General features: G+C 49.5%; 1 protein-coding gene across 2 annotated transcripts; it reads right to left on the reverse strand.

Annotated features, from left to right (window-relative positions):
• Positions 1-3,457: 3,457 nt before the first annotated feature.
• Positions 3,458-10,720, reverse strand: TSPYL2 (TSPY like 2). Of its 2 annotated transcripts, none has more exons than XM_004781209.3 (7): positions 9,755-10,720; positions 8,406-8,483; positions 8,167-8,278; positions 7,934-8,079; positions 7,701-7,798; positions 6,357-7,204; positions 3,458-4,207 (listed from the first exon to the last, which is right to left on the reverse strand). In XM_004781209.3, exons 1-7 carry the CDS (start codon positions 10,541-10,543, stop codon positions 4,005-4,007), a joined length of 2,274 nt encoding a protein of 757 aa, XP_004781266.1. In that variant the 5' UTR covers positions 10,544-10,720; the 3' UTR covers positions 3,458-4,004. The 2 variants fall into 2 exon arrangements, with proteins under 2 accessions (XP_004781266.1, XP_004781267.1); XM_004781210.3 differs by having other exon boundaries at positions 6,357-7,192; positions 9,755-10,719.
• Between the last annotated feature and the right edge of the window lie 1,257 nt (positions 10,721-11,977).

An 11,977-nucleotide genomic window follows, 5' to 3' on the forward strand; every position in this document is an offset into this window, starting at 1 on the left:
TTAAACTCTGGGAAGGAAGACAGACCTGGTTTATCATGTTTCTTTATTGTATCCCTATCACCCAGTTTAGTATCAGACACACAGTAGGTGTTCAATAAATGTTTACTAAATGAATAGGATTCCTTCCCAACCATCCTCCATACCCTCAACCAAGGGAGCTAGTGCTGGCATTCTTGGTCACCTGAGAAGGAGGGATATTCCTGAATCTGGTTTTGTCCCTGACAATCTGCTTTTGTTCACAGAAGTGTGTGGAACTTTAAAAGTCTGATCCCAGGAGAACCTGGTCCCTGAGAACCTCACCCCCAGGCGCAGGGCCCTCTGCAGCAGAGGAGTAGGGTAAACTGTGAAGGAAACAAAGACAAGTAGCTTCAGCATGGTAACAGACCCTGAGGCATATTAGGTCCATGGCTCCTTATCCTCCACCTGGTTCTCCTTCTGGTTTCTGTTTAGAGTCCCAGCAAAGGGGGCCTATCTTCTCTGGTCTTCAGCAAAGACTATATTTTGGACTTGGATGTGACCTTAAAGACCTTGGAGAACAGTCCTCCCTTTTGGAGGCCCAGACTGGGCCACACCACACACTAAGGAGTGAGGACACAGGGAAAAGATGTCACTTTAGGCAAAGAACATCTTCTTCTCCATGCCTTAACCCAAAACATGAGCACCCTAGCCAAATATATTAGAATCCCAAAGTTGGCTCCTAACAGTGTTCCTGAAGCCAGAGGCCTTCTCTGACAAGGTGAGTGAAAAAGAGCCTCTAATGCCAGAATGAGGGGCTGGGGATTTGATTAGGGGAGGAGAAAAGAATCATGGAAGACATGATCAGGGCCAGGCTTCAGAGGTCTGCTTCAAGGCTAGTTTCCATCTTGGGATTCTAGGCAGGTTGCTTCTCCAGCACTAATCCCCAGTAAGATTAACCTAAGTTTGAAGATGGGAAAACCCAGGCCCTCTAGCAAGGGTGGTGGAATCACATTGTGAAGCAGAGCACACTGAGGAAAAGGATACCCAAGCCATCTGACTCTCAGACTGCCTAGCATCCTTTTGCTAGGCTGACCTCTTCTCCTGGCCCACTCTAGGCCCTTTGCCCCTGCTGTTTTCCCCTCTACTTCACCCCCTGGTCATTGGGACTAGCTCCTGATTATGAATGTAGGAATCTCTTCCCTCCGCACAAGATGCCTTTGACTCAAGATCCTGAATTCCCAGCTCTGGCCATGAGGCAAGATGTTCCCCTTACCAGGCTAGAGTCTCTTCTGCCCACCTCTGACAGTGCAGCCCCACGTCAGAACCAGAGGAATCAAAGCCTTCATACTCTCCCCAAAACATCTGTCAGAATCATGGAGCATGTCCAAGATCTGGTATTCCAGCTATTTCACAGAGGTGGCCCAGGGAGGGAAGGGGCCTTGCCAAAGGTCCCACAACAACTTGGAAGTCATTCCTGACTCCTCTCAGTCCCCTCTTTTCCCATATGTAAAGCCCATTGGTTCTAGCATCTAAAAAGCTCTCATAGAACAGACAGGTTTCTCATGCAGGAGAATTCCAATTAATTTATGTAGATACATCCCCCTCAAGGAGATGGAGCTTAATTTCCCACTCCCAAAGCATGGGCTACACTTTGTGGCTTCCTTCCAAAGCGTGTGGTATGGAAAGGGGGCTGGGGGCAAGGAGGGGAGTAACTTTACAGTGAAAAAGCCTGACATACACTGCTACTTCAACCAGGTGATCAGAGTTAACACCAACAGTGATAAGACATTGATAGTATGTACCCTTTATGAGACTAGCATTTTCCTTCTGTGGTCTTCCTTCCCCAAACCCATAACCCTAAGCTAATCATGAGAAAAAACATCAGAGAAATCCCAGTTGAGGGACATTCTACAAAATATCTGACCAGTATTTTTCAAACATTGATGACTCCAGGTCATCAAAAACCAGGAGAGTTTGAGAAAAAGTCACAGCCAAGAGGAGCCTATGAAGACATAAAAACTAAATGTAATATGAGGGGCGCCTGGGTGGCTCAGTGACTTAAACTTCTGCCATCGGCTCAGGTCATGATCTTAGGGTCCTGGGATGGAGCCCCGCATCAGGCTCTCTGCTCAACGGGAGCCTACTTCCTGCTCTCTCTCTGCCTGCCTCTCTGCCTACTTGTGATCTCTCTCTCTGTCAAATAAATAAAATCTTAAAAAAAAAGAATTGCCCAATAATTTGACACTTCCTGTCTAAATGTAATATGATATTCTGGATGGCATCCTGTAACAGAAAAGTTACATTAAAAACTAAGGAAATCTGAATAAAATATGGACTTCAGTTAATAATAATAATATTGGTTTATTAATTGTGACAAATGTACCATATTAATACAAGATCAATGGGGGGAAACTGGCTATAGGATATATGGGTACTCTCTGTAATATCTTCACAGTAATTCTATAAATCTGAAACTTTTGAAATAAAAAATGTATCTTAAAAACCTTCTTCCGTATCCGCCCATTACACCACTCTCACCTGAGGAACAGCATCAACTTCCTCACGGCTCTCCCTCCCTCCAATCCATTCTCCTGGCATCCAGCAGAGGGCATTCTCTGAAACTGCAATCTGACCGTTTCTGAAGCCTTTCATTGAAACGTGGGCGTTGGATGGAAAATTCGGGAGGTATATTGCAGAAGACCAACCTGGATATTTGTATGTTATCATTATTAGCCACAAAGGATCTAGAGGTACTTCTGGTGTCCGCCGAAATAAAGTTACTCTATCCAAAATTTAAAACAACTCGGCCTTCCAGAGGTCTGCCTTTCAGACACCCAAATCCTGATCCCTTCCCCACCCCATCGCACAACTATATCGTAATTTCCTTTTGCTTTCCCCTTCTCGCTATGCACTCTTTGGCTTGAGCCATCTTTTTTTGCCTTCTTCTTCCAGGTCCAGTTCCAGGAATCCAACACCATCTCTCTAAAACAGGAGAGCATTCCTGAATTATTGGGATGTAACGTCTTGACAGATTACTATTTTTTAAAAATTACAAGCAAATGAAACAAATGGATTCCCATGATTCCCCATGCCCAGCTCACACTAGGCCTGAGGAAAGGTTTGACGCACAATAAATAAAAAGATGAATCATTGAACAAATGGATATTCTAGGGCGCAGGACTTTTCTTTGCACCTGCGCAGGAGGGGAAGGCGTGGGAAGCTGTTTGCTACCTGCGGAGGACCACTGCAGCCGCTGGTGGGGGAGGGGCTTTCTCAGCCTCGCCCTGCCATTGGCCAGGATGGCCCGCATTGCTCTGACGCAGCACCTCTGCGGCCTGCAGAGCTCTCCAGCAGAAAACCAATACCTTCCCCCCAACCCCGCCACACATACCACTGTCTGGCAGACCAGTGCGTAGAGGAGATAGCGATTTGAGGGTCTGTGGAAGAGACTGGCTCCTGAGGATGGCTCGCCAGCGGGACAAAAGACTACAAGAAGCACTTTGAATTTGCTCAGAATTTTATTAGGATTACCAAGTTTCACAAGGAACAAGGAGGGGCTTCTGGGGGGGGGGCAGGAACACTGCAATGACAAGCGCCCTTGCATAGACACCAAGGCGGGCTAGCGGGCACAGCGTGGGGCAGGGCAAGGGATGGACATAAAGAGAGGCTTGGGAGAACAGGGTGGCAGCAGAGCCCCCCAAGGCCACGGTGGCTCTCCCCGCTTCAGGATCAAGGGTGTCTACTCCACACAGCACGAGGAGGAGGATAGAGGGGCCCTGACCAAGGCATCACAATAAATACGTTTAGCAGCACACAGAAGCCTGCAGGAGAGGAGGGCCAAAAGGAAGGGGGAATCCCCCTTTCCCTTACCCCCAAAATAAGAACTCTGCAATTACTAAACCATAAAAATAAACTTTAAACCCGTGTACGAATTCGGTCACCCCCCAGAAGTGCAATGTGGGGCCGCGCGGCCCTAGCTGAGGGGGAGGGCAAATGGGGCAGGTGGAGAGGGATACAGAGAGGCAGCCCTTGCAAGGGTGAAATGTTTATCCAGTTTTGCCCCTCTTCCCTGGGTTGGCCCAAGCATTTTGGACCTGAAGCACCTCCTCCATGTCAGAGTCATCAGAGTCTTCCCCTCCTTCTGAGTCTTCAATCCCTTCCTCCTCATCGAGCCCTTCCTCCTCATCGCTTCCCTCCTCGTTATCACTTCCCTCCTCGTTATCACTCTCCTCGCCTTCTTGTTCACTGTCTGCAAAGAGGGAGAGAGGCAAGGAGAGGAAAATGGAGGGTGATTAGATGAACAGGTAGATGTCATTCTTTTTTTGTTGTTTAAACAAAAGAAATTTATCTTCTCACTGTTCTGGAAACTGGAGGACAGCACTCTTTTAACAGGGAACAGAACGCAGAGCCAGGATTTTGGGGGCCTGGAACACTTGCCAAGCACCTCTGCTTGAAACAAGCCAGTGTGTGTGAGACAAGCCTGTGTGTGTGTGCGCGCGCATACACACACACACACACACACACACACACACACACACACAGGCTCGGCTTACTCAAGCAAGCCTGGAGTGAGGGAGTGGAAGGGAAGCAGGAAAGCAGGGTGGGCTTCCTGCCTCTGGCCTATCAAAATTGATACTCTGAAAGTTGCTTTTTCTCCCCCTGTAATGTGTCAATGTGTGTCTTCCTGAGTTCTGATCTCAGCTGAATAAACCTTCTGTTCATTCTAAGGCAGCTCCCCCGCTCTTTCTCCACAGTCTGATCTAAACAGGCCCCAGTCTGTCTTTTTTAGCCCAATCCCCCACCCCCCACCCCAGCGCTGGGCAGATAGCTCTTCCTCCCCTTCTCTGAAAGAAGATACCATCCGGGGGCACATCCTTCAGTTTCTGTAACTGAATATATTTCTACACTGAATCTACTCATCCAATGCCTCCTTCCTTGCCCCTGCACTCAATGGAAATTTGCCAGAGACCCCATGGCCAAAACCCCCAGGATTGGTTGGTCTTCTACCTCCAGCTCCTTCTATCTTCCCCAGGGACCCACCGCTCCAAGGTCTGCCTGCCCACAGCCAGGCTCAGACATCTCCCTTGCCCACCCTCTACCATCCCCTTCCTAGCTAAGGTTTGACTCTACTGCCTTGCTCCTTGCTCCTTCCCTCCTCCTACCCCACTGTGGTCTGTCTCTGCCCCCATTAATATACTGAAACTACTTTTGCCAAGGCCACAGCACTAAATCCGATGGACACAAACCAGTCCTCATTTTACCTGACCTTTCAGCAGCACTAGATACTGAGGACTATCCCCTCCTTCTGAGAACATTCCATGACCCAGTTCTCTTCCCAATCCTACCTTCTCAGAGCCTCAGTTTCCTCATCTACGATAGTACCTACCTCTTAAGACTTGCTGTGAAGATTAAATGAATCAGCCAGTAACAGTAAATCACTCAGAATAGTGCCTGGTGCACAGTAAATACTTCATTAATGCTAACTGGTCCCAGAATCCAGGGCTAGGATTCTGCTCTGGCTTATTACCTCCTTTATTTACATCCTCTGACTTCCTAGACATAAAACCAATCACCTGCCTGGGCTACCTGTATCTTAGGTCCAACAGGCCTTCCCAACTCCATGTTCCTCCCTGCACCTCATCAATCCTGCCACCATGTCATTCCCTATCCTAAGAATTGGCACCTCTGTTTGCCAGTCATCCAGGCCAGACCAAACCTGGGAGTCATCTTAAGGACTGCCTTCTCCCTCAAACCTCGGCAGGCAAACCTTTCTCCGCATTTCCTAAAATGCATGTTTTGGTGAACGCTAAACAATAGCTTCTGTGGTCAAGAAGTTTGGGGAAATTCCAATTTCAAGTTCCGCAATGTTTAAAAGGGTTTCTTACAGCAGGGCTTTTCAGAGCCTTTAAGGTGCTAATGTACATGTGACTCTACCTGAGAATATTAATGTGTGCAGTATGTCCCCACATATCCTACTGGACATTTTTGTGAGAAGCAGCTTTCAGAACTAGTGAAGGATCCTCAAAAGACAAACAAGCCTGAAAGTTCCCTGAAGTCCTGGGCTGGGTACAGTGTATGCTGAATTATAGTGTTTGTCATTTCCCTGCTTTCTGTGCGTGAAATTGTCCTTCTCAGTTTTCTACCCACCTTCTCCTATCTCTTCACTCTTCCTGTGACTTTTGCTCTGTTACAACCTATCTACCCACCACCTAGAACTGGAATTTGTTTCTTTGGTTCTGCTACGTTTGTAAGTTAAAGGTTCCCTAGTCTTGCTTTGTTTAAAAAGTTGCACAAAATGCTTCTTTTCCCCACAAGTGCAGACTGTATTCATGCCTTGATCCGGGCCAGCTTTTCTGAGAAGAGAAAAGGAGGGAAAACAAGAGGGGTTCTAGGCTCACCTTCCTCACTGCCTTCTTCTTCCTCCTCCACTGAGGAGTCTTCTTCAGAGATGTTCTCTACCTCATCCTCATAGTCATCCTGATTGTTGCTGTTATCTTGATCCTTGTCAGGGTCATCAGTGTCATTCTTGTAATCTTCGATGTCTCTGTCATCATCATCGCTGCCTTCACTGTCACCTTCATTGCCATCATCATCACTGCCTTCATTGTCGCCTTCGTTGCCGTCATTATCTTCATCATCACTGCCTTCATTGTCTCCTTCGTTGTCACTATCGCTGCTATCCTGGTTGTTGCCACTGCTGCCATGGTTGCCACCTTTGGGGTTCTCATCACCACCATCCGGGTTCTCATCACCATCAGGGTTCTCATTGTTGTCATCAGTATTCTCTTCATTGTCATCAGGGTTCTCTTCATTGTCATCAGTGTTGTCTTCAGGGTTCTCACTGTTGTCATCAGGGTTCTCGTTGTTGTCGTCTGGATTCTCATTGTTGTCATCCGCACTCTCATTGTTGTCAGTGGTCTCGTCATCAGAGCTCTCATTATTATCAGTGGTCTCGCTGTCATCAGGGCTCTCGTTGTCGGTGGTCTCACTGTCAGGGCTCTCATTGTGGTCAGGGCTCTCACTGTCACAGAGGCACTCGCTAATGTCAGTTATCTCATTGTCAGTGGTCTCAAAGCAGTCGGTGGTCTCCATGAAGTCAGAGATCTTGATGTCATGAATGGTCTCATTGTCAGTGATACCATCACTGTCTGAGGTCTCACTGATAATGTCTTCCATTAGATGATAGTCATCAGAGTCTTCCAGGATCACAACCTCACACTTGTCCCTGTTTTTACTGTGGAGAAGCCTAGGGTTGAGTATAGGGTTGGTGGGAGGTAAGGCAGACACTGAAAGGTAGTAACTGGGGAGGCAGTAAGCTACAAGGGATCCCAGGGAGGAGGTTAGGGTGGGGAAAGTCCCATTTCTGCTCCTGACTGCATGACCTCAGGGCAATCACACCCCATTTATGGGCATCACTACCCACTTGTAAAACATATTGGACTGGATTCTCTCAAAGGTCCCTTTGGGGGGCGCCTGGGTAGCTCACTGGGTTAAAGCCTCTGCCTTCGGCTCAGGTCATGATCCCAGGGTCCTGGGATCAAGCCCTGCATCAGACTCTCTGCTCAGCAGGGAGCCTGCTTCCTCCTCTCTCTCTGCCTGCCTCTCTGCCTACTTGTGATCTTTCTGTCAAATAAAAAATCTTAAAAAAAAAGTCCCTTTGGCTTTACAAATCCTGTGTGATACTAGCCTAATCTTTATCCCATTCCTAACAAACCACCTCTCAGCCACGCAACCGCTATCACCTTTCTTCCTTTTCTTGCTTCTTTTTGTTTGCTCTGTAGCCCCCTTCTCCCATCATGTAGTAGCGCAGAGGGTTAACCCACAGGTCATTTTTGATAATCTGTTGAAAAAGAGGGTCGGGGTGGGGGGAGGGGAATAGTTATGAGTACAAGCCCCAGAGCCTATTACCAATTCCCCAAGCATCCAGAGGCAAGCCTAGCAAGGCTTTCTCTGGCAATGCTAGGAGGAGCCCCACCTCAGCAATCCTATCAGCCTCTGGGAGGCTGTGGTTTGAGAACCAGCTGAAGAAGCTGTGGTTGGTGTCCTGGTTCTTGTGCCTGCGGGCCTGGGGTTCCTGGCCCCGGTGCCAGCGGATTGGAGTGGAGTGAGACACCAGCCGGCCTGGAGGGAAAGGAGGCTATGGAGAGGGCAGCAGACAAGGACAGATGGGGGGTGGGGGTGTGGATTTTCCCTAGGACTGCCTCTTACCAGAGCGGTTGCGCTGAAACTCCTTGACAATCACCATGTTTGTGAAGTAGGGGTTTGTCTGGAAGTACAGCTTCATCTTGTAGCCCATGGAGATGTGTCTGAGATCCTGTACCTGCTCAGGATAGAGATAATGTTGGGATCCCCACCATACCAAGGCCCCTCCCACTCTACCCCCCCTCACCTCCAAGGGCCAGATTCCTTGCCCGATCCTGGTAAAAAAAATGTATCTTTGGCCTGACCTGCAGATTGGTCAAGTAGCGGAAGATGTCTTCATCACGTCGGTTGATCAAGATTGAAATTTTGGGGTGGTTGAGGAACTGATGGAGGGAGCAGTTTAGGTCAAGGAGTGACTGTTCAATGAGAGAAGGAGGGAGGGAAGGCCAAGCAGGGCAGAGCAACAGAGAGGCTGGAGCAGAATTCCCTCTATGATTTATGTGATGTGTGTGGAGCAAGTGGGTCATGGGACATAACCCACACCTTTCTTCCCATGATACTATGCAGTGAGCCTGTGTTTATGCAATGTCAAACCTCTGTGTTAGGTTGCCTTACCTCGGTATGTATGTGCTGTGTGTCTGGGTGCTAATAAGAGTTTGTATTTAGAAGACATGTGTTTCTGCGGGCTAAAGGCCCATGCCCAAGTGATGCTGTAACTGGTTGCTGAGGGCCTGGAGTCACATGATGTTCATTTAGATGTCTGTGTCCTCGTGGTATTGTGAATCTGGCTGTGAGGGTTTGCGTCCAAGTGATGCCATGTGTCTGGGTGCTGAGGACCAATATTCACATGATGCTCTGTGTCTGCATGCCGAGAACCCACGGCCACAAAATATGTGTGTGCCTGAGTGCTAACAGACTGTGATCATGTGATACTTTGTAGGAGAGTGTCAAGGGTCTATATCAATGTAATTCCACCAGGAAGTTAAGCCCATGTGTTCCTAACATGTTGTATGTATGTCTGTATATGCCCCAGAGATAAGCTTTTCACCAGTAGCAAACAAGATTCTTCTTACTCTCTTATTTCCTTCATTTAACTCCTTCATCTCCACTATTTGGTACTCCTTTGCCTGCCCCTTAAGGGGCTCAAGCCCCCTTCTAGTCTCCTTCTCTCCAGCCAGGATTGGGGTCTCCCTAGTACCTAAGCAGAGACCTAGCCTTGCAGAGCTAGGTGTGACTTCTGGGCAATTTCTTTGCTATGTGCCATTCCCCTCCCTCTTCATCATTTCTGAATCAGTTCATCTTCTGTGTGTCCCTCCCCTCCTCCTTTCACCACCTCTGGTCTAATTTTTCTGCTGTGTGCCCTCTCTTACCCTCCCCATTTCACTGCCTGTGATGCATTTTTTTTTTTTTTTTATATTACGTTCCTCCTCTCCCGTTTTCCATTTGTGGTCCAGGTTTTATGCTGTGTGCCCCTCTACCCCCTTTACCATCTCTAGTCCAGCTTCTCTGATGTTTTGCCCCTCTCCTTCCATTCCTCCTCCACCAAACCTAGTCATTTTTCCAATAGGGGTCCACCCCCACAACCCTTTCTCTCCCCCCAACCCCCCCTTTTTGTCATGGGCTCCTGGCCCATGAATATAGATGACAAGGATACTGCTTTGACCCAGAAGCCTGGAATATGCTGGATGATGAGGTCTCTGCGCTCCAGGAAGGGTCTTCGCATCTGAATGAACTTGCGTTTCAGACGGAGGAAGGCCTTGCCTGCCTTGATGTTCACCGCCTCCAGGTCCAGTTGAATGTTTTCCAGTGCCTGCAGGATGCACTCTATCCTCTCGGCATTCCTCTCCTTGCTATCCTTCTTCACCTTCCTCTGCTTCCTCTTCCTCCTCCTCCTCCTCTTCCTCACACTCTCCTTTTCATCCTCGTCGTCATCTTCCACGATGATGATAGCTTCTTCCTTCCCCCTCGGACCGGCTAACTCCTGGTACCCCCACTCCCCTGCGCTACAGGTTTCTAGGGCCTTCTCTCCAGCAAAACTGCTGGGCTCCATAACCTGAAAGTCAATTTCCACACTTCCCCCAGAAGCCTCCGAAGGAGAGAATATTTCTAGGCTCTCCGTAGGAGGGGGCGCCCCCCCGTACCCCGACTCCATCGCGGGCTCCCAGCCGGGACTCCCAGCACCCAGGGTGAAGTACGCACGGATTCCCCCCTCCTCCAGAATGACATAGGGCGGCGGCGGGGGCAGATCTGGGCCCAGTCCCACCCCCCTCATGTCAGCCAGCACCTGTGCTGCCTCGGTTTCCTCCCGGAGCCTCGGCCGCTGCTCGGGTGGAGGTAGGGGCAGTCGCAGGGGCGGCGGCGGCGGCAGCTGGTCGTGCTGAGAGGGCTCTGAGCTACTCAGGCGGCGGGCCTTGGCCGGAGGCCCCTCATCTTGGCGGTCCATGGTGACCGCGCTCACAGCTCAGGGGATCGCACTCGCCCCTTCCGCTCTCAGCCAGGCCGCCGCTGCCTGTCACACCTGAAGCTGAGCCGCAGCACCTCACGCCACCACCTCTCCTCACAGCCTCGCTCTGGCGTTCCCTCCCACAGCGCCTGTCCTACTCCCTCCGCGCCAAGCGTCCAAGACCCACCCCCTCCCTGACGTAAAGGGCCCGTTCTGTCTCTCCATTGGCTGCCAGCCCCCGCCGAGGCACTCGCTCTCCCCCGACCTCTGCCCGCTCTCACGCAATCTGCTTGCCAACACCGCACCTCATCGCTTTCCAATTGGCTCCTCTCAGGCCCGCCAATCATCGAGCTGACTCCCCCAGCGACGAGTTGGAAACTGCATGGCGATTGGCTGCAAGGAAAACTGAGGGGGGACGAAACCCCTCTCCCACCCTTGCAGCGTTTTATCCAATGGGAAAAGTACCAGTGGCTCTGAAGACCAAAAAACAAAACAAAAAACAAACGCAGCTTCGAAGCAGGATGTGCTCAAATAAAATTGGGAGAGCCTCGCTATCGTTTCCCCCCTTCTCTGCCCTCCCCTCAACAACTACGCACTTCTTAAATCTGTCCCTTTCTCTATTCCCGGCGTTTCCCTCTGTGGAGATCTGAAATGTGGCCCCCGGGGCTAGGGTTGCCCTAAAGGAGCCTGGAATTTAGAAACCTAGGACCTTTGGTTTGGGGCCAGATTTTTTTTTTTTTAAAGATTTTATTTATTTATTTGACAGAGAGAAATCACAAGTAGGCAGAGAGGCAGGCAGAGAGAGAGAGAGGAGGAAGCAGGCTCTCCGCTGAGCAGAGAGCCCGATGCGGGACTCGATCCCAGGACCCTGAGATCATGACCTGAGCCGAAGGCAGCGGCTTAACCCACTGAGCCACCCAGGCGCCCCGGGGCCAGATTTTTGACGTGGCTTTTTGCCTCTCTGCAAAATGGCTCTAGAAATAATCACACACAAAAAGTAACTTCGTCTGCGTCATTAAAATGATTGTGATTCCGTTCATCCACCAGGTTTTTCTAGGATTTTCTCTGTCTTCGTCCACTTTATACTTGCCCTCCTTCCAATCCTTTCCTCAGTATATGCCGCTTTTAATTGTATTTTAGATTTTGGAGGGTCAGATTGATGGTCTTTCCTTTGGCGTGGTGGTGGGGTTCTGGATTTGGTCTGGGATTCACATCACGGGTGTGCTCCTCACTTTGTAACCCTAACCAAATCACTCCCTCTCTCTGAGGGTGTGTCCTCAGAGACACTGTTTCCTGTCCTCTAAATCAGGCATCTTTAAGACATGTAGGAAACTGCCCATTGCAGCCTTTGGTGGTAGCAGAAAATTGGAGGCAACCTAGAGACCCATCACCAGGGGTATGGATAAGAAACATGTGATAGATGTAGAAAATGGA

This window comes from Mustela putorius, unplaced genomic scaffold, assembly GCF_011764305.1.
Source record: "Mustela putorius furo isolate JIRA1106 unplaced genomic scaffold, ASM1176430v1.1 tig00001566_pilon_pilon_pilon, whole genome shotgun sequence".
NCBI lineage: Eukaryota > Metazoa > Chordata > Mammalia > Carnivora > Mustelidae > Mustela > Mustela putorius.

Excerpts from the sequence above, each read along its gene's own strand:
- TSPYL2 (XM_004781209.3), bottom strand. The coding sequence starts at position 10,543 with ATGGACCGCCAAGATGAGGGGCCTCCGGCCAAGGCCCGCCGCCTGAGT. Across the intron at positions 8,080-8,166 it reads GTTTCAGCGCAACCGCTCTG|GCCGGCTGGTGTCTCACTCC; the intron begins GTAAGAGGCAGT and ends CTTTCCCTCCAG. Across the intron at positions 4,208-6,356 it reads AGAAGAAGGCAGTGAGGAAG|ACAGTGAACAAGAAGGCGAG; the intron begins GTGAGCCTAGAA and ends CCCTCTTTGCAG.